Raw genomic sequence first — 23,712 nt, forward strand, 5'->3', positions numbered from 1 at the left:
AAAGCAGCAAGATCTCCCTTGTAGGTGACATTGACCTAGCCTCTACAAAGCAGCAAAATCTCCCATGTAGGTGACATTGTCCTAGCCTCTACAAAGCATCAAGATCTCCCATGTAGGTGACATTGCCCTAGCCTCTACAAAGCAGCAAGATCTCCCTTGTAGGTGACATTGCCCTAGCCTCTACAAAGCATCAAGATCTCCCATGTAGGTGACATTGCCCTAGCCTCTACAAAGCAGCAAGATCTCCCTTGTAGGTGACATTGCCCTAGCCTCTACAAAGCAGCAAAATCTCCCATGTAGGTGACATTGCCCTAGCCTCTACAAAGCAGCAAGATCTCCCTTGTAGGTGACATTGCCCTAGCCTCTAATGAAGCAGCAAGATCTCCCATGCATGTAACATTGCCCTGGCCTCTACAAAGCAGCAAGATCTCCCTTGTAGGTGACATTGCCCCTAGCCTCTACAAAGCAGCAAAATCTCCCATGTAGGTGACATTGCCCTAGCCTCTACAAAGCAGCAAGATCTCCCATGTAGGTGACATTGCCCTAGCCTCTACGAAGCAGCAAGATCTCCCATGTATGTAACATTACCCTGGCCTCTACAAAGCAGCAAGATCTCCCTTGTAGATGACATTGCCCTAGCCTCTACGAAGCAGCAAGATCTCCCATGTAGACGACATTGCCCTAGCCTCTACAAAGCAGCAAGATCTCCCTTGTAGATGACATTGCCCTAGCCTCTACAAAGCAGCAAGATCTCCCTTGTAGATGGCATTGCCCTAGCCTCTACAAAGCATCAAGATCTCCCTTGTAGGTGACATTGCCCTAGGCTCTACAAAGCAGCAAAATCTCCCTTGTTGGTAATATTGCCCTAGGCTCTACAAAGCATCAAGATCTTCCTTGTAGGAAGCATTAGCCTAGCCTCCAGAAAGCAGCAAGATCTCCCTTGTAGATGACATTGCCCTAGCCTCTACGAAGCAGCAAGATCTCCCTTGTAGATGACATTGCCCTAGCCTCTACAAAGCAGCAAGATCTCCCTAGTAGATGTCATTGCCCTAGGCTCTACAAAGCAGCAAGCTCCCCCTTGTAGATGACATTGCCCTGGTCCTACAAAGCAGTGAGATCTCTTTTGTAGATAACATTGCCCTAGGCTCTACAAAGCAGCAAGATCTCCCTTGTAGATGACATTGCCGTAGGCTCTACAAAGCAGCAAGATCTCCCTTGTAGATGACATTGACCTAGCCTCTACAAAGCATCAAGATCTCCCTTGTAGGTGACATTGCCCTAGCCTCTACAAAGCAGCAAGATCTCCCTTGTAGGTGACATTGACCTAGCCTCTACAAAGCAGCAAGATCTCCCATGTAGATGACATTGCCCTAGCCTCTACAAAGCATCAAGATCTCCCTTGTAGGTGACATTGCCCTAGCCTCTACAAAGCATCAAGATCTCCCTTGTAGGTGACATTGACCTAGCCTCTACAAAGCAGCAAGATCTCCCATGTAGATGACATTGCCCTAGGTTCTACAAAGCAGCAAGATCTCCCTTGTAGATGACATTGCCCTGGGCTCTACGAAGCAGCAAGATCTCCCTTGCAGATGACATTGACCTAGCCTCTACAAAGCAGCAAGATCTCCCTTGTAGGTGACATTGCCCTAGCTTCTACAAAGCAGCAAGATCTCCCTTATAGATGACATTACCCTAGGCTCTACAAAGCATCAAGATCTCCCTTGTAGATGACATTGCCCTAGCCTCTACAAAGCATCAAGATCTCCCTTGTAGATGACATTGCCCTAGCCTCTACAAAGCATCAAGATCTCCCTTGTAGATGGCATTGCCCTAGCCTCTACAAAGCAGCAAGATCTCCCTTGTAGATGACATTGCCCTAGCCTCTACAAAGCATCAAGATCTCCCTTGTAGATGACATTGCCCTAGCCTCTACAAAGCATCAAGATCTCCCTTGTAGATGGCATTGCCCTAGCCTCTACAAAGCAGCAAGATCTCCCTTGTAGATGACATTGCCCTAGCTTCTACGAAGCAGCAAGATCTCCCATGTAGACGACATTGCCCTAGCCTCTACAAAGCAGCAAGATCTCCCTTGTAGATGGCCTTGCCCTAGCCTCTACAAAGCAGCAAGATCTCCCTTGTAGGTGACATTGCCCTAGCCTCTACAAAGCAGCAAAATCTCCCTTGTAGATGGCATTGCCCTAGCCTCTACAAAGCAGCAAGATCTCCCTTGTAGGTGACATTGCCCAAGCCCCAACAAAGCAGCAAGATCTCCCTTGTAGATGACATTGCCCTAGCCTCTACAAAGCAGCAAGAACTCTCTTTTAGATGGCATTGTCCTAGCCTCTACAAAGCAGCAAGATCTCCCTTTTAGATGACATTGCCCCAGCCTCTACAAAGCAGCAAGATCTCCCTTATAGATGACATTGCCCCCAGCCTCTACAAAGCAGCAAGATCTCCCTTGTAGGTAACATTGCCCTCACCTCTACAGCCCAGTAAGATCTGTTCATGAATGTTTCAGAGATTATGAACCCTGGTGTGGGGTGCTACATTGCTATTGGACTGGTCCACCGACGTTACCGAATGAACCGACAACCAGGCTGGGATCCCTCCTCCATCGCCTTCCATGCTGATGATGGAGGGTGAGAATATCTTTATCTGTTTTCTGATATTATCTACCTGAACACTTGTCTGTTTATAGTTTTATTTAGTTTCCTTCACTGTGAAAAATGGAAATCTGACAACTGGTAGTTGAGACCACATACTTTGTGAACCCCTCTACCATGGCTGAATCTATGAATGCATAATGCCCGTTAGAAAGTGGTTTAGCTGAAATTAAATAGATAAAATCCATAGTTTTGTGTCGTTTTTCTTCCCAGTGGTCTTTCCAAGTGCTGTCTGTAGGTGTTATCTCCCTTGACAAGCACGGGATCCACATAGTTGTTCCTGTGTCATGTGTTTATGTGTTCCCTGATAAAATTTAAGTCGTAATATCAATCTCAACTCCCTGGGGATCATACAACTCTTGCAGCCACTAGGCGCACTGAGTTAGTGTGGCTCTTCGATCCTTACGAGGTACCCATTCACAGCTGGGTGGACTGGGACACATAGTCACAGTACTTTGTCCAAGTTTACTGCACGTTGCTGTACCCGCAACTGGGTGTTTGCACGTATTCATGTGGCCACCATCTGGTCAAATACCAATGGATTCGTGGGTTATTTTAAGTGCACAGGGTTGTGTACTGTACACTAGGGGTTGTGACAACACTGAAAGAGTCTGCACACAAAGCTGACTCCAAGGTTTTAACACCCTGGTCACAGGGCTCGATCCCGTCACCTCAAGCTCGCTGGATCACTAGCCTGGTGCTTTAGCCAGTTCGCCACAACCACGCCTACATCACTGAGGCCAGACATGTCACTATGATATGGAATACCATGAGAGATGAAGAAACAGTCATCACTGAGGCCAGACATGTCACTATGATATGGAATACCATGAGAGATGAAGAAAGAGTCATCACTGAGGCCAGACATGTATTGTGACAATGATGTGGAATACCATGAGAGATGAAGAAACAGTCATCACTGAGGCAAGACATGTATTGTGACAATATATGGAATACCACGAGAGATGAAGAAACAGTCATCACTGAGGCCAGACATGTATTGTGACAATGATATGGAATACCATGAGAGATGAAGAAACAGTCATCACTGAGGCCAGACATGTCACTATGATATGGAATACCATGAGAGATGAAGAAACAGTCATCACTGAGGCCAGACATGTGTTGTGACTATGATATGGAATACCATGAGAGATGAAGAAACAGTCATCACTGAGGCCAGACATGTATTGTGACTATGATATGGAATACCGTGAGAGATGAAGAAAGAGTCATCACTGAGGCCAGACATGTGACTATGATATGGAATACCATGAGAGATGAAGAAAGAGTCATCACTGAGGCCAGACATGTCACTATGATATGGAATACCATGAGAGATGAAGAAACAGTCATCACTGAGGCCAGACATGTCACTATGATATGGAATACCATGAGAGATGAAGAAACAGTCATCACTGAGGCCAGACATGTCACTATGATATGGAATACCATGAGAGATGAAGAAAGAGTCATCACTGAGGCCAGACATGTATTGTGACTATGATATGGAATACCATGAGAGATGAAGAAACAGTCATCACTGAGGCCAGACATGTATTGTGACAATGATATGGAATACCATGAGAGATGAAGAAACAGTCATCACTGAGGCCAGACATGTGTTGTGACTATGATATGGAATACCATGAGAGATGAAGAAACAGTCATCACTGAGACCAGACATGTATTGTGACTATGATATGGAATACCATGAGAGATGAAGAAACAGTCATCACTGAGGCCAGACATGTATTGTGACTATGATATGGAATACCATGAGAGATGAAGAAACAGTCATCACTGAGGCCAGACATGTCACTATGATATGGAATACCATGAGATATGAAGGAAGAGTCATCACTGAGGCCAGACATGTGTTGTGACTATGATATGGAATACCATGAGAGATGAAGGAAGAGTCATCACTGAGGCCAGACGTGTGTTGTGACAATGATATGGAATACCATGACAGATGAAGAAACAGTCATCACTGAGGCCAGACGTGTGTTGTGACTATGATATGGAATACCATGAGAAATGAAGAAAGAGTCATCACTGAGGCCAGACATGTCACTATGATATGGAATACCATGAGAGATGAAGGAAGAGTCATCACTGAGGCCAGACATGTCACTATGATATGGAATACCATGAGAGATGAAGGAAGAGTCATCACTGAGGCCAGACATGTGTTGGGACTATGATATGGAATACCATGAGAGATGAAGAAAGAGTCATCACTGAGGCCAGACGTGTGTTGTGACTATGATATGGAATACCATGAGAGATGAAGAAAGAGTCATCACTGAGGCCAGACATGTGTTGTGACTATGATATGGAATACCATGAGAGATGAAGAAACACAGTCATCACTGAGGCCAGGCGTGTGTTGTGACTATGATATGGAATACCATGAGATGAAGAAAGAGTCATCACTGAGGCCAGACATGTGTTGTGACTATGATATGGAATACCATGAGAGATGAAGAAAGAGTCATCACTGAGGCCAGACATGTGTTGTGACTATGATATGGAATACCATGAGAGATGAAGAAAGAGTCGTCACTGAGGCCAGACGTGTGTTGTGACTATGATATGGAATACCATGAGAGATGAAGAAAGAGTCATCACTGAGGCCAGACGTGTGTTGTGACTATGATATGGAATACCATGAGAGATGAAGAAAGAGTCATCACTGAGGCCAGACATGTGTTGTGACTATGATATGGAATACCATGAGAGATGAAGAAAGAGTCATCACTGAGGGTCAGTTTACATTGAACATGGAATCTGAGGTTGATAGTTGTGATCCTGGAAGCTTGTTTTTGCAGCGTATAGTTGAATCTAACACTGACCAAATAACTGAAAACAAGTTACGTCCAATCACAGATTATGACTTGTTCTTCAAGGAGTTTTTGTTTTTGTTTTTGTTTGTTTGTTTGTTTTTTTATTCTATTTCAGTTCTCAAATAAATTACATATGACGTAAAAGGCAATCTATATGACATCATTGGGGTGATGCAGGATTAAAACAGAAATAGATGCATAAAATATTGTTAAAGTTTCTGTAGAGGGTAGAGAAGATTAAAGGAATAAGGTTTAATAGTTGTGATTGTAGTGAGTGGAGTAGTATAGGGAATGGGGGTTCTGGACCAAGTCCAACAAAAGCCTCTGCAAAGCCTTATTTGTGAAATAAGGCTTTGGCCGGACCCTTGATCCAGCTACCATTACCCCTACTGCTTTCCCGATCTTATAAAAAGTTCAGACGCTAGCGGGATACGAACTCCACATGTATACCTCACAGCCTCACTACTCAACCGACTGAGCTACCGGGGACGTGGTTGAAGTGTGTCGGTTTAACGGGTCTATCCTGAGATAGCGAACTAGCACTTTCCTGATCATGTGACATGCCGTGTTGACAGGATACTATATTGGGATTACTTGATAAGTGTTAAATATTTTGCTTGGGGGGTAACATTGTGCCGTACGGCACGATCAATAATTCCGCTCTAACAAACCCTCTACCTGGCCCATCCCTCAAGTAGTACAAGTTAGGCTCGTCGGCTTTCATGTCCACTTTATCTATGTTGTAAGTTTTGACTGACCATATAGGATCGGTGGCTCGCTTACGGCTATCACCCTCGTGTTCCCCCGGCTGGTATAGATACCTCACTAGGGCCCTATCTGGTATCTGTTTCTCTTTCCCACGCAATGGAGCAGCCGACTCTGCCACTATTGATTTTAGTTTGATAGCGTCTGCCGGTTTCTTGCCGGTGAGACGGGTGGCTTCATGGATGATTGCCGACACCACCTTAGGTAACCTCGCGACCCATTCAGTTGATCGCTTCCCCGGGTTGGCCATCTCCCTCGCATACTGATGGCCGAATAAGCGCTCAGCCAAAGTCCTATTGAATCTCTCAACTATGGCTTGGCTGCGATGGGCTCCTGCCGTGCCACGCCTGACCTTTGTATCGTGTTTGTCTAACAGGTGTGACACGACACCCATGAACTCCCGCCCGGGGTCAACTTGCAGCTCTGTTGGCCACGCCAGCGGACTGCGTTTGTATATACGCTCGAATCCGTGGGCTACCTGGACCGAGTCTTTCGCGGTCAAGGGTTCGGCTTCCTTGTAGCGACTGGCCACATCCACGACGGTTAAGGCATACTTGTACGGCATACTTGTACCTCTTGTCGTGGGGTAGGAACAGTAGGTTTGCCTGGTGAACGCTATTGGGTATGTTAATACCAAACTTCCTTCTAGGCAAGTAGCGTGGTGGCGGCAAATAGATCTGCCAAAGTGCTTGTTTTTCAAGCCACGCTTTGGCCTCCTCCGGGGATACTCGCGCCATTTTAGCCAGCTTATGTACAGCGCTAGCTCCTTTCCAGTACCCACGCGGGCTGTAGTAAATAGCCTCAAACTTTCTCTGGTTCCGTGACATATATATATCTATGTTCTTGGTTCAATTTTCTCATGCCCGTGACGGCGCATGCGTGTTTATCCCATCAATAGCTATCCAACGCTTAGTGTCCATCGGCGACAGGACGTCTTGTTTATAGTCAGTCCGTGATATCCTATGCCCATCACTTCTAAGTGTGTTCATTTTATGTCTAAAGGTACTGGTCTTGAACAGGGCTTCCTTTGAATCTGGCGTGTTTGATGTGTTGTTTCACCACGCACTTCTTAACACCCTTAGCCTTCCCGGATCTCACCATTGTCGGCCTTCAGGATGGAGTACATCTTAGGCCTCAAACCTATGTACTCGGCTATGGGCGTGCCAGCACACTCGTCCTTCATCTTACCTAGGACCTTTTATTTACCGTGCTGTGTATGGCATGGTCCTTGGGGTAGTCACTGGTGTCGCATAAATCGGCGTTTTTTCATGTCATCGTACACGTCCTCGGTTCGAATCTCCATCAGCAGGGAATCCGTGTCAGTGTACAGCACTTCACACCTGTCGTCATTACTGTTTCTTAAGCTCGTTGTAGTAAAAGTCGTACATCAGGTGTTTGGATAAATCGAGGATGCTCATCCCCACGTAAACAGGCCGGTTGAATTTGATGTGGCTTTTCTTCATGTGTAGGGCAACTAGGTCATCGGTGAATATCTTGCTACGGTTGAATGCGGACTGGCTATCAGTCTCCTGAGCTTGTCTTTCTCATTCGACCGGACCAGCTTCACGGTCACGCGTTTCCTAAGGTTCTCCATAGTCTTACCAAACACCGAGTTGTTCATGAGCTTGTAGAGGTTTTTCTCAAAGTCACTGGTAGCAAGCTTTCGGAGGTCTGTGTTCATTCTGATGTAAGGCTCCATCCAGGGGCTCTGGTTGAACACGAGCACCCTGTGTATTTTAGTCAGCCTCATACCCAACGACAGGTACAGCTGTAGGTTGCACTAGTGAACGATGTACTTGGTCTTATTCATTAAGTTAGGCACGAGTTTTTCAACGTCTGCTGCCCGCCCACCTAACAAGTTATGTTGGTACTCAGACATCCAGGCTGGGTTAACCCTCATACGTTCGGGGGCCAGGGGGTAGCTGTTGTGTGATGTGTGTAATGCCTTGGGGTATTCCAAGTCAACCTCGAGGATATAACCTTTGTTCGAATCTGGTGCGATGCTCATAACATCGAATTCGCATGCGATTCCCATTCGAATCCCCTGTGGGTAGATACTGGCTCATGGCCCAGCCGTTACAGGTTGTTGGTGTCTAGGTAGAGAATATGATTGGTTGGCTTGCTCGGTCGTGAGCCCTTCACGTATTGATTATTTGCTTTCGCCAGCATCGTTTGGTTGCCATGGAGATCCCGCCTCCAAGCCTTTCTCAATGAATAGGTGCATGTCATAATCTGTAAGCAATTCCAACTTAACTCCGGTCTTTTCAACAAGGCATCCCACGACAGACCTGGGCTGGTGTAATACCATCGCGGGTCGAAGTTTATACTGCTTTGAAACATGTCCGCCTAAACGTCTCAAACACGCCGGGCTAACAGCAGTACATCTGTCCTCAAGTACAGGTCGATAGTCACCCAGATTCTTACAGCCCAGTTTATTCCATACGTTAATAGCGTGTGAGTAATCGTCTTGGGATATTGCCGAGTCGGTCAGATTGCTGTAAAATTCTCTGATGGGGGGTAGTCTGGTCTCAGCGAACTTGGCCCAGCCATCCATGTACTCATAGGGGTACACACCCTTCCTCATCAGCAGGGTCTAGTCTCGTGTCTGTGTATCGATCGGTGATAGGGAAGGTATCGTTGGCCTTGACCAGACTGTCGAGTGACGACAGTAGGAACTGAACCGAGTCAATGAACCTAAGGCCGTTTAAGCTGAAGGAGATGTATCTCTCCATGTTGTTGGGGATGCACGTTATATTGCCATCGATTTTCGCGATGGCCTGCATGATTAAGTGAGAGTCGTACCCTCTCAAGTTGTGAAAGACCACGGGGATGTTTATTGTCTTAGGGATGATTCTAAGCTTGAGGTTACACGCGCTGTGAGCGGCACCTCTATACTTACCGGTTACATGCAGTGATCTCTCACCGAATCACCGTTAAGTGGTGAGTCACACACGTGACAATTAGTGCTACAGGCGTGAGCTAGCCGGTCGGCTTTGGTCATACGAATGGGAGCGACTGTATACACTGCATTCCTGATAATTTTTTCTTCCTCCTGCAAACACTTTAGAAACCTTTCAGCCGCGTCGGGACCCCTATACACTACGGGAGCTTTCGTTTTCCCATCACAATGGACGACTACGTATCCAAACCCACAGGCTTCATGCTCCTGTGTTTTCTGTGTGGTTGGGGTACCCCCAACAGCCCCGCCGGCGGCAGCCTCAACAGGTTTGACCAAGGCTTCAAAGTCGGCATGATATGATATAAGGCACAGACATTTGGTTCTTGTGGTTACCGAATTTTAGGATATTATCACCTTCCTTAGGCATGTCGACTCGTGATAGCCGTCTGCCCCACACCTTGGCAATCCTCCCGTGGGATTCTAATAAATCAGCTCGTGTGAAGCCATGTAGGCACCGTTCGCAGAAGTGGCTCTTTTCTCTGTGTGCCGATTGGTCATACAACAGCCTGCTAAAGTGTTTTATCTACGCCAGAGTGGTACTTGTCACCTCGCTGGATCATGAATATATTGATAACACGCCCCAACACTGGGCTTACTCTGTGCACTATTGTTGTGTTACCTTCTCGTGCCCAAAGACATTTATAGCTAGATTATTCTGTTTTTCTATTTTAGTTATCTGGGATATGGGGTGGGTTCATCTATACCATCCCAGTTGAGCCCATCGTCTTGGGGATAGCTAGAAAGCCTGTCTGAATGAGTGTCAGCTGGAAACAAGGCTGACCTGATAGCTACCCTCAGGCAATCGCCTCCTCTATTCTTGACGTTGACCATGGCATGTTTTTTCCTATAGTAGGGGCAAGTCTAGGTATGACCCGCCTCTGAACGCACGTAGTTAGCTATGTCTAGATAGACATTATCGATTTTATCTACAGCCCACCCGACCCCAAGTGTGTGTAGCGCTCTAGGTATTCTCAGATCTGCTGAAAACTGGTATCGCATTGATGCCTATGGTCTCTATATGGGTCACGATTTCTTGTTTACCTCGGAAGTAAGGCTGAACGCATCAGTGACACCATTTCCCTGTTTATCGAAAGTGACATTTTCACTGTGATCTGAAACTTGATACCCCAGATCGCTTAGTTCCTGGTTGACTTTATCAGCTATCAGAGGCTTGATATCTGTGATGTCTATATTCCTATCAACATGCATGCGCCAGCCTTCAAATAGTTGCCTACAGCTACCAGTGCGCATTAACTGTAGGTCAATAGCTCTATTCTGCCGTAATAGTTCTACAAGCTGTGGTTTCCTCATACGGGAATAACCCCCCTAAACCCAAATTGCGTACCTCAGCTTTTAATTGTTTTACAGTGGGGAGCTGACGGTTACCGTTCAGCGGTACGGGGGCATGTGATAACAATGCGATTAACCCGGCTCTCCCCAGGTTTGCATAACCCGTGAATCCAAGCTGTTTTGCTTGAGCTTTTAATTGTTTTACCGTAGGAGGGGTTTGTATGTTAAGTAATCTCAACAATGCTGGTTTGGTCATTCAAGAATAACCAATTACACCTCTCTGTCTCGCGATCTGCTTGAGCTCGCGAATAGTAGTCATAGTTGCACACACCTAAGAATATCAATCTCTAATTGGGCTGCCATAAAGGTAAAAAATAGTGAGGCGCTCATAAAATCACTAGATGGGCCGTTTCAATCCAGTACTTACACTGTTGGATATAGTATTCCTTGAAGTTGTACATGTATTCCTGTATACTTGTAAAACAATTTATCTGGTATTGAGTTGTGATGTCCCGCCCACATGTGAAGGGGTGAGTATACTTAACACCCTCCTTAATCCATGCCACTTCCAATATGACCTGAAATCTGAAGCGTCCCCATAAGTTCAGTTCATCTTTGAGTATGTTTTTGACCAGAGATTCGATGACAGGTATACTTTCCCTGTGGTCAATTTCCACAAACATAGTTATACCTAGGTGTTTACAGTCTCTAATTGGGGACTTATCCTGAGGAGGCGCCTACGTTCTTTTATGTAGGCCTTTTTATTCTCGTAGATGAGATGATGTCTGACTACGTTAAGCCCGTGAGCTTTACATAGGCAGTAGTGCCCTTTAACCCCTATACCACACACAGAACACGTGTAGTTAGGGCTTCCCATGTGGAAACAACAGTACCCCTCAGTCCTGCATCTCCTATCACAGGCTTCTTTCTTCCCCATAAGTATGTATTTGCATATGTACGAGCAGGTCTCATCTTTAGCATTCTTATATGAAAGTATTTAGTCTAATTGTTTTGCAACCAACGCAGTCGCTAAGCTGCTATACCCAGCTGATGAAGACCAGTTCACGGTCCATTTGCCCCTTTGATGGTGTGTAGTACTGAGCGAGTGTGGGCTTATGTAGGGGTTTCAGCTGTTTACCTGTTAGTAGGTAGTATTCTCTTGCTGCGTCGCCGACATCGTGGAATGTTTTGATGGCATGGCTCTCACGCCTGAGTTGTTCGTTAATGTAATCGATCCTCTGAACACGTTTTTTAGCATACTCGGCCTGTGCCGTCTGTAATTTTTCAATAGCGAGGTTATGTCGCTTCCTTTCTGCCTGTATTTCAGCTGCGTGTGACTCTCGTAGTTTCGAAGAGGAAATTACTCCCGAAAATGCTAAGGCATTTACTTACGCCCCACCGACCATCATGGCAATCGTAGCCATCCTATATTTACTTCATAATATTTTCAGGTAGTATCCCTTGTTTTACTAGGATGTCTTTTGTAGCCATCACCATACCAAGGTTCATTATGAGCATACCCATATCCTGCAGGTTGAAATCTAGCTTGATAGTTGGTTGTTTAAGCACCATTTTAGTCAACCGAGCGCACTTCTACTGGCTAGACTGGCGACCACGGTGGCGTGGTATGCGTCGTTGACGAACGTTTTCCCCTCAGACATTATGTATATGATATAAAAATATTAAATTATAACATGATATGTGGGTTGACCTCTAATTGCGGGGGTTTCTCCCTTGGTCGAGTATATAACCATGAGATAGCCACGGCAGCAGTTACGCCTACAACCAACAAGAGTCGAGACGGGTGAGTCACCGTGATAATTTTATGTTGGTTACACCACCTTTTTTTACCGGCAGCTACTCTCTTAGGATTCTTCTGCCTGGTTACTGTAGGTGGGGTCTTCCCCACTTGTGGGGTCTCCTCTGAAGGGGTCTGGGTCTCCCCCAGTTGGGGGAACCCCAACTTTGGGGTCTCCTCCTGTGCAGCATCCATCTATACTATTATTATTATTTTTCCTCTCAAATTGACAATGCTTTGCCGTGATAATTGCCGCCGTCACTGGGGCTAACAACATACCATATTTGTGGTACAGCTCGCAGCTGATAGAGCTCAAGGCGTGTTCAATAAAAGGGTCTTTCTCAAGGTCTTCCCACAGGTAAAGTCAGCGCTCCGGGGGGGTGGGAAGGAAGTATGATGCAATACCAGTGTATATCTGGGTCATAGCCGATCCTATAGTCTTCGTCATCTCTGCCCCGAGTCTAGCTTCGTATCTAGCGTACAGCTTATCGATTTCTTCGGCTGACATTTTGTGAATTTTATCGGGAGTGTAGTCTCCAAGTAATGTTTGGCTTTACCACCAACAGCCAACGCCACCAGTTTCTCTCGCTTATCATCACTCTCCCCTGGCACCAACAATTGTTCTAGCAATTCATCACACTCCATCTTATAATGTAACAAGTAAGTTTTAGTTTTAACAATATAATATACGGTATAGGCAAAACACAGAGAAATGAAGGTTAAGTTGCACACGACGAACACTTCAAAAACAACCATAACTATAACTATAACTGATAAGTGCTAAACGCTAAGAGCTAAGCTTTGCTAAGCTTTTGCTAAGCTTTGCTAAGCATTGCTAAGCTAAAACACCCTACAGGCTACTGGTTGGTCGGTCTTGAGCACGAGCTTAGCGTGTTTAGTTTCAGCGAGCTGTTTCTTCACCCGTTCCCGTTCTAATTTACTCATCACATCGTTTCTCTCAAACACTCCTCGAACGTAATCCCTGTCCTTGCAGTGAAATAAGGCCACCCATCGCTCTGCTCTGCCCTGAGGTCTTTCAACACCGAAGCTGAACTTTTGGCGTTAGTACCCAGACGCTGTGATTTGCGGTCGCCAGAGAAGGCCAGGTACGATTGCATGTCCTCTTTTTGTTATCTCGATTAGCTGCAGTCGCCCAGTATGAACAGTGTCGACTTCTTTAAATTTCGTGAAGAGCTTTCAACCAGTCCTGCAGCGTGTTCCCGGTCGACTTTGTGTACGTCCGGTCCGTCATCACCCAAGGTCTTTCCCGCACGCTTTTATTCATGCTCAGAGTAGGTCACATGATAACGATGTTGTCGAACACATCCCTGTAGTACCCCTCCAACATATCCAACACGAAAACGGTCTTCCCACAGCCAGTCTGCCCGCACACTATGGCGCAGTGTGGGTCACGGGGCAAATCAATAGATGGCTTGCACGAATCTCCCATTGTCTATATTAAGTTGCACGTCCATAATCACGCACAGATATAATTTCAACTTGCTGCGGGTTGAGCCTTCTTGGTAATCTGGATGGTTATCCCTCGCTGCCGTTATCGCGGCGCTCGCCACCGCAGCAGTTTATCGTCATCCGTGGATCGCATGTCCAACCATAGGGCGTACTTGGTGGTCAGGTATTCACCAATCTGCACGGAGGATAGGTCCAGGTCCTTGGTTATGTATGGGTGTTGTTTGATAACCGTTAGCTTTTTTTATCTCATCCCACTGCTGGTATGGTCTCATACCATGACTGAACAGCTGGTTGGGCATACCGATGGTCACTTCCACCTTTTCAATCTCGGGTTGAAAACTTCGCTGTCCTCCGAACGCTCGTAATCCTCCACGGGGGCGACCAGGATGCCTTTCATCGATCGCTACCGCATGTTCAGGTTGATATTCCACACAGTGTCGCTCTTATCACGCACGACGACTGATCTATGCCGCAGTATGCGATCGTACAGGATGGCCATCTTCCCCGAAAGTACTGGCTTCAACCTGCCTTTGCCAGCCCGGCTAGTGACCATGTCAAACTCCAGAGAGATGTTGTCTATGACGTAACTGGCCTCATCGCCGCTCGGGCGACGCGACTACTTTGCTGCAGTCGTTAAACGTTAGCTCGTGATTCAAGCCTATCACCCAGCTGCCTGGTAAAACGGCGCTGCGCTCCCGTGGAGCAACTCGAAGTCGAAGGCACGCAGAACCTGTTCCCCGTGACGCTTTTGAGCCATGGCCTTTTCACCGTCCCGTGATCTTGGCTAACTGGTCTGCCATGAAGCCATACCCTATGCGCAACCGGTCGATTTGTTGATACCCTGGTACACGCCATTGACGCCGTTCTCCCTCGCTTTTCCAGAGGTCCCCGTGAATAGTGAAACACGCCGCTGTCGCCGATGCTCAGCACCTCGCTACCGCTGATCTTGATGGTGTTTTTTTATGATGGCTCGCCTAATGCTCCGCACTAGCTCACGCTTGTCGCCGCCGGAGGTCAGCGTGAGGTTGAACGCCAGTCGAACCGCGCCTGGTACGATGAGGTCATTCTCGCCAAGGTTTGGGGAATCTAACCAACAGCGTTTGATTCTGGTCTATCTTGCTGGGATTGTTGGTGATGGTCACCGACTGGCGACGGCTCTGACGCTTAGAGGCTCTCTTTGATCTTCTGAAAGGATCTAGTTTTCTACCAAACATTGTTATATAAATGAAATATATAAGTTTTAATACTAAATAATGGCTGAGTACATACCTATGGATGATATGTGGGATGATAGTGCCCAGGCATTCGAGGATGACACCACATTCGAGATCTCACAAGGCAACGAACTCGCGGAAGCAGGCCGTCAACGGGTTTTATGATGGCTTAAAAGGGGATAAAATACCACGAGAGCCGTAGCTTAGACTATTCCAAGTTTTTGTTGATGGCAATGGCACGCTGTGACTGAGGGGTCGCCCGGAGATCGATCTCATGAATAAGCGCGACGAGAGAACCGCTGCCTTATCAACACTTCGGCAGTCGCCATGGTGGTGACTTTATCCGCGATGAACTAGGCTTCATAGATTACGGGCGCACGGCCTAAGCTTCCTAAGGAGGCCGCTCAAGATCTGCAAGACGCCAGGGGCTTTACATCGGATCAAGACATGACTGATAACATTGAAAAGCTGTTGGCCACCTACCATAACAAACCCTTACCCGGTTCGAATTCTACCGCTCGGGAACTACGGGGCTGGACAAGGCCATGCAAACCATTCGCTGGACATCTCGCGGAACAACACGCCAAACTGGACGCCGATAGATCCACACACATCGCCCATGAAAAGGCCAAACTTGGTGAAATGGAGGACGAAGTCTCTGAAAGCCACCATCGAGGAACAAATACGTAATTTGGAAGAGGAAAGGAAGACCCGGCTGGAAACGGCATCCTCCTTCCGAGACCAGCTTCGATCCGAGGTCAGCCGTGCGTGGGAAACCGTTGATCGAGTCCTCTACCAGGACACCACGCTAGCTGACAGGATTTGGATACTGTTCCGGGAGCAAGGGATCACCATCGCCAGCATTCTGACTGCATTGGGCTTCATCATATCAACCCTGGTGGTGTCATTGATGCCTGCCGGCGGCAGTGGTACACCAACACCAACACCACCAAGTGGGGGGGGTTTCAAGGACTGGATAAAAAAACTCGGGGAAGCCCTGGCTAAACTGGCTGGTAAGGCCGCCGAGGCCCTACCCGTCATCCTGGGTAGCATCGTCTCATGGTTGCTGAGCGCTCTGGCTAAAACTGCCACGTGGCTCAGTCAAAACCTGTGATCTCTTTAAGGATACGCCTGACTTGGTAGTACACGTGAAACGTGAATACAGACTGACTCAGCGGTCCACGCCGAGTGTCGGTCAATGTCACACCACACCCCGTTGTAGCGCACCACACAGCGAAGTTGAGTTGATTCTGCCAGAACTGCATCGGGTTGTTGAACCAAGCATGAACTACCTTAGCGTTAGTCACCGAAAATTTATACAGGCTGAACACCTCTAAAAGCTGGGCGTCGAAAAACATCCCATCAGCGACCGCGATCTTCATGGGTGAGAAATCTACGTCCAGTTTAGGGTAAAACACTCCAGGGGAGTACATTTTAAAACTATTATATAATGAGCTTATATACTCTAACATGTACATAACACTTCCAGGAATAACGAAGCGGTGAGGCCGCCTCAGCTGACGACGCGATCGATAATACGCCGGGTCAACTCGAAGTCGCGACTCTGGCGATATCACCTACCTACCGCAGAATGGACTAACATCAACGCCAGCAACAATAAGCTGTTCGTCAGTGGGGATCGCAGCCAGATAACTGACGGCTACTACAGCGTGTGCTCGCTAAGAGACGAGGTCTTCAAGCCCCTGGGAGCCGAACTCCAGATGAACGACTCAAACGGCACAGTGGTGTTAATCAACAATGGAAGAAACTCCTTGAGGCTCGGTCGACCATTGGCAAGGACACTCGGTATGTCACCTGACGATAAAACCAACAACTACCGTCACAGGTATGAAGTTACCCGACCTAGTACCGCATCGAGAGCTGTACATTCATCTCGCCAGGTGAGCACAACGCACAACATTCAAGGGGTCACCCTTCCACTATACTGAGAGCAGTGCCGGTTAAAACTGAGAAATACAACGACGGTAGAACCGAAGTCGCTTTCACCGCTGTGGCAGTATAAGAGGTTGACTCAGGGCAACATACCTGAGCTGATGATATCGGTGTTAGATATCAATCATAATCCCGCCAATATAGGATACCTCAGCATAATGCTGCACATAAAATGACCAGCTTAACAAGGGCCCGGGTGAAAAATGCATCAATGCTGGGATCTCCGACCTTTGGGGACACACGCGGTTTCGACGCCCCGAGTAGATGGTAAATTATGTGCCTTTGCAACTGAAAACAACATTTACAAACGCGTTGAAGTCCCCTCTGGTGGAGCCCTAGGTGATATAGTAGATACCTCAAGAGCGGGCCGTCAACACTAAGTACACCCTAGTCAACACCGGTGATGATAAATGGATGATATACCCATCGCTCGGGGCAAACTGTTCGACTTAGATGATGTTGAGAGCACTACCGCCAACCGAAACCAGCCATATACGCTCGTCACCGAAGATGACAAGTGGGTGTTGTTACCCGATAAAGACGACTGGTTTCTCAATATTAGGCTCTCTGCCCTCACGCCGTTCACGGATAACAAAGACAACTACCTAAACAAAGTCGGAACAACGGAACCCTACTCGTGGCTTACGCCCCACTCAGAGACGAGCGTAATCATCAGCCCAGTCGCCAGTATGGCAGCCCACATACTATCGAAAGTAAAACCGAATGCAAAACGTGACATTGCAGTTGGTGTCTGAATTGGCTGGCGTGGTCACCATCCTGGGGAGTCTACCGCAAACTCAACACTGGTGATCCAAGTCTACCTAGGGGAACCATCGCTGGGTGATGTCGAGATCGTGAAGGGAATCAAACTCGGTGGGCTTAAACGCACACCAGTATCACGCTTTGTACAGTTTACGTATGGGTGGGTGTCGACTCCAAAACCAGTCTGCAGGGTGTCACCGCGGATCGTGGAAAACACGATATCACTAACCAAGATCTTCCTACCCGACAACATACACTTCATGGGGGTGAAATTAACCCTGAACTATTATCAGAAAACCAGTTGGAAACTATATCGTAATAGTATTATAACAATGACCAGTCATCGCCCCAACACTACGCTTAACGATCTAGGGGAGGGACACAGAGGGATTCGATCAGCCTGGTGAGGAAGACACCTTATACATCCTGCACTTCAAAAACAATGTGTATAGGCACCAAGGGTGCCGCTATCAGATTTTAAAGAGCCTGAATGGTTAGTTAACTTAACCCCTCACCTCACCTTTACATCTCCTTGAAACAAAATGATACTATCTCCGAGATTAAGAACAACGGCATAATTATAGGATCGCTTCATTCCGAATCTAGTGTACATATCTTACCAATACCAGACAGCCGCACAGGCAACATGTTAACTTCCAGTGGGAAGGTGAAGACAGAGATCAAATTACTCAGTTACCAAGAGAATCTTAGAACTGTCTTGGGAGATTTCACATTCATCATAGACGCGTCTTTCTCGGAGATATAAGTTTGACTAATAATTATATTCACATTATAGACGATATGATGATAGGTTGGGAAGACAGGTGTAATTACAACGTTGCCGTATTACTAAGGTATCGGGAAACGAACCTTTAGCAAGCCTTGATGGGGTTCGCCTCCTTAATGGAAGTAGAGCTAAGACCCCGCTTTTACGCAACGCAAATTAATCTAAGTATTATCAGCTTTAAGTACATTAATCAAGGTTAAATGAAACCCAATTAAAATATCTTTTGTAATATATATTATAGGATGGGTCTATACCCAGTCGTAGAGGAAGTAGCGAAGACCCTGGAAACCGTAGACGGGTTCTGCTTGAGACAGTTATGTGATGTAAAACGCCAACTAGAACAAGACCTCGACACGTGGAAAGCACTATGTAAGAAGTACCATAGAGCTTTCAATATCGTGGACGGGGCTGACACTGCCCTTATGACAACCAGCATGGGGCTAGGAGCGGCAGGTGTTGGGTTGTTAGCTACCATCGTGGCTACCCCCGTAGTGCTAGGCATTGAAATAACAGCTGGGGTGGTAGGGGTGTTAGGGTTGGTGCTTAAGTTTGCATCCCGCAGACTGCATCGTAAGGCATTGAAACACGACGAGATCAGGTTTCTGGCTGAAGCAAAGCTGAACACAGTAAGTGAGCGTATTTCCACGGCACTCACTGACAGTAAGATCTCAGAGGAGGAGTTTCGTTCAATCCTCTCTGAACTCACAAAATATAATAAAATGAAACAAGAGATTCGATCCAAGTCTCGTAAGTCTGCTATCAGCGAGGATGAGAAAAAAAAGTACATAGAACAGGGAGTACAAAAAGCCCGGCAAGCCTTTATTACAAACACCAAAGAGATCATAGGCGATTCACATTAAACTGTTTCATCGAGGTAAACGTGGCATAGCAGCACGTTAGACGCAGCCCAGCTTTGGATGATGCAATCCCAGGATAGACCCGTTAAACCGACACACTTCAACCATGTCCCCGGTAGCTCAGTCGGTTGAGTAGTGCGGCTGTGAGGTATACATGTGGAGTTCGTATCCCGCTAGCGTCTGAACTTTTTATAAGATCGGGAAAGCAGTAGGGGTAATGGTAGCTGGATCAAGGGTCCGGCCAAAGCCTTATTTCACAAATAAGGCTTTGCAGAGGCTTTTGTTGGACTTGGTCCAGAACCCCCATTCCCTATACTACTGTGGAGACTGGAAATATTAATTTGCGCTTCAATGCTCAATACATAATAAGGCAGATAAATGTGCCCACTTCCTTAGGGATCTCAGCTGTTGTCTTTCCTAGCCAAATATTTTTCACTTGTACATATATATATATCTTTTAATAACTTAAGAAATCCCTCAAAAGAAAGTGCATATTGTTTAATACTTGAAACATAAATGAATATTTTGGCTAGAAATATAATATGATTTAGTATTGTATTGTTCGAGCACACTCCAAACATAATAATGAATTTTGTAAATGTGATATCAATATCAACTAGCTTCATCCTCAATCATTCTTCCTTTGTATAAATTATCTTGTAGATAAATCTGTATTGAAAGTCTAACAGATTACAATCATTTGTACATTCCTGTAATATCTGAATACATCACTCCACATTATATGCTGCTGAAAGACAGTTTTCCAATACTCTAGTACCTAAGGGGTATTGTTGTTCTTAATCAATTTATCATCTGAGATCATATCTTGGTAAACACTATTGATTTTTTATTGATTTAAGCAGAGAATTCTGTTTCCTACAAGTTGTCTTCAGTTCACCCGCAGGGGCCCAGGCTTACACATGATTGTTTCTAAAAAAGAATGGGCAAGCCCTCAATACTATCTAAATATAAAGCTTTGCAACCTATCGGGTGTACATGACAAAATTGTCTTGCTAAGTACCTGACTGAAATATTATTTAACACATGATGACAATTTAAGAAGGTTCCTCTTATTTTGTACTTCTGTTTCAGATCTTCAAAACTGAGAAATCAATTTTCATTACAAATATCTCTGACATTATGTATACCACAATCAAACCAATTTTTTATCATATATGAAGATTTAAAGAAATGAGTTAACCAAAGTAGATGAGCCAAGATTTGGTATAAGTCATCACTGTCAAAGGTGTACTGTTTGTAAAATACTCTCCAAGCAGATAAATCATCTCTCCAATAAGGATTATCATTGCCAGATAAGCAATCAACAGCTTTAGAACCTAGAAAGTACAAATGACTTAAGGGAAGGATGCTATTAAAGCTTGAATTTTTCTTTAAGTGACATTTCAGTGATGATAATTTCAAGGCATGGATGAAACATTCAGTGTCAATCATTCTGAAGCCTCCATCCTTCAGTAGATGGGTTTTTTCTCAGACTCTCTGAACATTTGAACACTTACCACTTAGATGACCCCTTTCAATCTGCGTATCTCCAACATCACAGCACTGAAACTGTGCTCCTCAGGGTGTTGACTGATCTCAGACTTGAAGTCAATAAGGGGAATCTAGCATTACTCGTCTTGTTGGACCTTAGCGCAGCGTTCGACACAATAGACCGTAGCATAATGATTTCCCGTCATAACGTGGAGTTTGGAATCCAGGGAGTGGCATTGAGTTGGTTTAAGTCCTATCTCAATGACAGGTGCTTGTGGATGGCTGTCTGTCAGAACCTGTCCTATTTACATGTGGTGTGCCACAAGGGTCCGTCCTTTGGCCGATCCTTTTTACGCTGTATAGAAGACAGCTTGGTAAATTCATTGACAGACACTGGATGTGACGTCACCACTATGCTGACGACTCACAACTTCTGAAACCCTTTCTCCCTAATCCGGCAGATGCTGCTGATGCTCTGGAACAAATATCCCTCTGTTCTCAGGACATTAAGTCCTGGATGTTGAGAAACAAGCTCAAACTCAACAATGACAAAACAGAGTGCCTCATAGTTGACCCAAGCTGAGGCGGTTGAAAGTTGATATCACTTCCATACATATTGGGAGTTGTCTCATTAACTCATTAAGGCTGAGAGCCGCATATATGGGGCAAATTAATCAGCTCCTCACAGCGAGTGACGTCTTTATGGGGCAGGTAATTGGCAGGTTCTCACAGCGAGAGCCACGTATATTCGTCAACAGAAAGACGCACATGTGTGTTGTACTTTTAAAAATCGCACTGTACCTATTATTTTAACCAATTTAGTAGTACTGAGCAAATATTAGCTTTTCTTGTGAGAGATCCCACCTTTAGTGTCAATATCAGAAGACGTATTTAAAGTGTTTTGATAGCAATTGCTAATCATTATCATAGGCTTGTACAGCGTTTGGCAAATGAACACATGTCAGCGAGAAAGAGGATTATGATGTTTTTACAGAGTTAAGTGTCTGGTATTCTTCATACTAAAATCCTTTTTTTTATTTATGCACATTGATTGAATTAGATGTAATGGTTTAGAGGTTACTGAAGATTATATTTTCTTCAACTTCCTTATAAATAGGAAACAATATACGAAATTTCAAGGACATACAAAGAATTCAAACACAATAGAATAGTTTGAATTTATATTTTAGGTATTATTACGTTGTCATGTTTCATATAATGAAACATAATGTATAAACACAAATAATTATACATCCAAGCTCGAATAGATTAGACATAATTTAACTTACTAATTTGAAGCTTACTGAATTGTAACTAGTTATTTTCCATAATCTAAAGTTGATAATGTTACCTAATCGAATATCGTGCCTTTGCATCGAATATATATACATGTCAGTGTTATAACAACAATGAAATCTTTTACTACGTTTGTTACAAAACACAGTAAGATGGTAATCCAAAAACTTCTCACACATAGACAGCAGTAATATCATAAGTTATTACATGTAAACCATTCAGAGGTATTTCAAGCATTTTTGTTCAAGTTTTCTATGCAATTTACATGAGCATTGTGTAAAACATTTGTATTTGATCTCTGTAATTATCAAATCCGGTGTAATTATCACGTGTATCAATGAACTCGGTCTCTATTGATCCATTGTCAATAAAAGCAGGATAGTATATCAGCTACGGTATCGATACACATGCATATAATCATTCAATCAGATTACAGTAATGAGATAATTGAACACCTCTTTCGACCTTGAAATAACAGCCTCCAGTAGAATGCATATGTAGTTACGTCCTTGTTGAAAGGTTTGTCTGTGACAAGTGTAAAATAAACAGATGCGCTGTTATATAATTGGACAACTTGCTTTATGGAGTCACGCCCCTCTCTGTAATGTTTATGCATGCATGCACATCTGTAATCTTATGAACCTTGTTTGCATTCAGTATAAATATAGGCACGCCCATCTTCATAAATATTTGGCGGGTGTGTGTGTGTATGTGTGTGTCAACTGCAAGTTTATACACTATAATAATTCAGTATAGTGTCATTTCGTGAATTCTGTAATACGTGTACTTTAGTTTGGATATTCATTCGTATCAAGGTGAAGATTGTATTTACATGTACAGCAAACCATTATGTTTTATGTACTAGTTGTGTGCGTAAAATCTATATGAAAATAAATACTATCTCTACTCAATGGTTGGATTTCAATTGCTTTGTTTTACGTATCGAAAAACACTAAAATGAGGACAAATAAACTCGCCAAAGTGTCTATCTACTCCTATTTGTCTTATGTGTATATTTCATACATCATTACCAGTGTGTATGTTTACAATACACAAACTGTTACATGATAGCTTGAGTTGATAAAGTTTCTAAACCCAGCATATCGACTGGTCAACGATATAGCCAATAATCGATCTCTATCAAGCTGTTGAGTGACCAAACGCGTGCTATTCAGAAATTTTGCCCACGCCCCATCACCTGTCTTTTCCTCTGTGACAGGTATCTCATGATACGATTGGTCACAGATAACATATGACCAGCCACTATATTGAACAGTTGAGATACTTGCACGCTCTATTCGAAATTTCATGACGCCCTATCACGTGACTCTTTTTTCATTTCTATGCAAGGAATATGTAGTATACATTTTTTATATGTATGTTCGTATGATCACGTATGTTTTCTGCATTAAATATAGATGAAACAAAGTGCCAAGCTCTGAATGTGCTCTATGTTAGTCACAGATGAGCGTAATAGTACTTTCATTAAAATATTTCGTATACACCAGAAATGTATCGGCAAAAACGCTATTTTCGTCGAAGATGATAAAGTATGTAA

At 44.8% G+C, this 23,712-nt stretch overlaps 1 protein-coding gene across 1 annotated transcript in view; it reads left to right on the top strand.

The window, feature by feature from the left end:
• Window positions 1-23,712, top strand: part of LOC124269416 — a 91,630-nt gene that overhangs the window by 16,790 nt on the left and 51,128 nt on the right. Inside the window, exon 6 of the mRNA XM_046704425.1 lies at window positions 2,519-2,639. Coding sequence (XP_046560381.1) covers window positions 2,519-2,639 — 121 coding nt within the window. The remainder of the gene's footprint in view (window positions 1-2,518; window positions 2,640-23,712) is intronic.

This window comes from Haliotis rubra, unplaced genomic scaffold (assembly GCF_003918875.1).
Source record: "Haliotis rubra isolate DU_JTF1 unplaced genomic scaffold, ASM391887v1 Scf1013, whole genome shotgun sequence".
Classification (NCBI taxonomy): Eukaryota; Metazoa; Mollusca; class Gastropoda; order Lepetellida; family Haliotidae; genus Haliotis; species Haliotis rubra.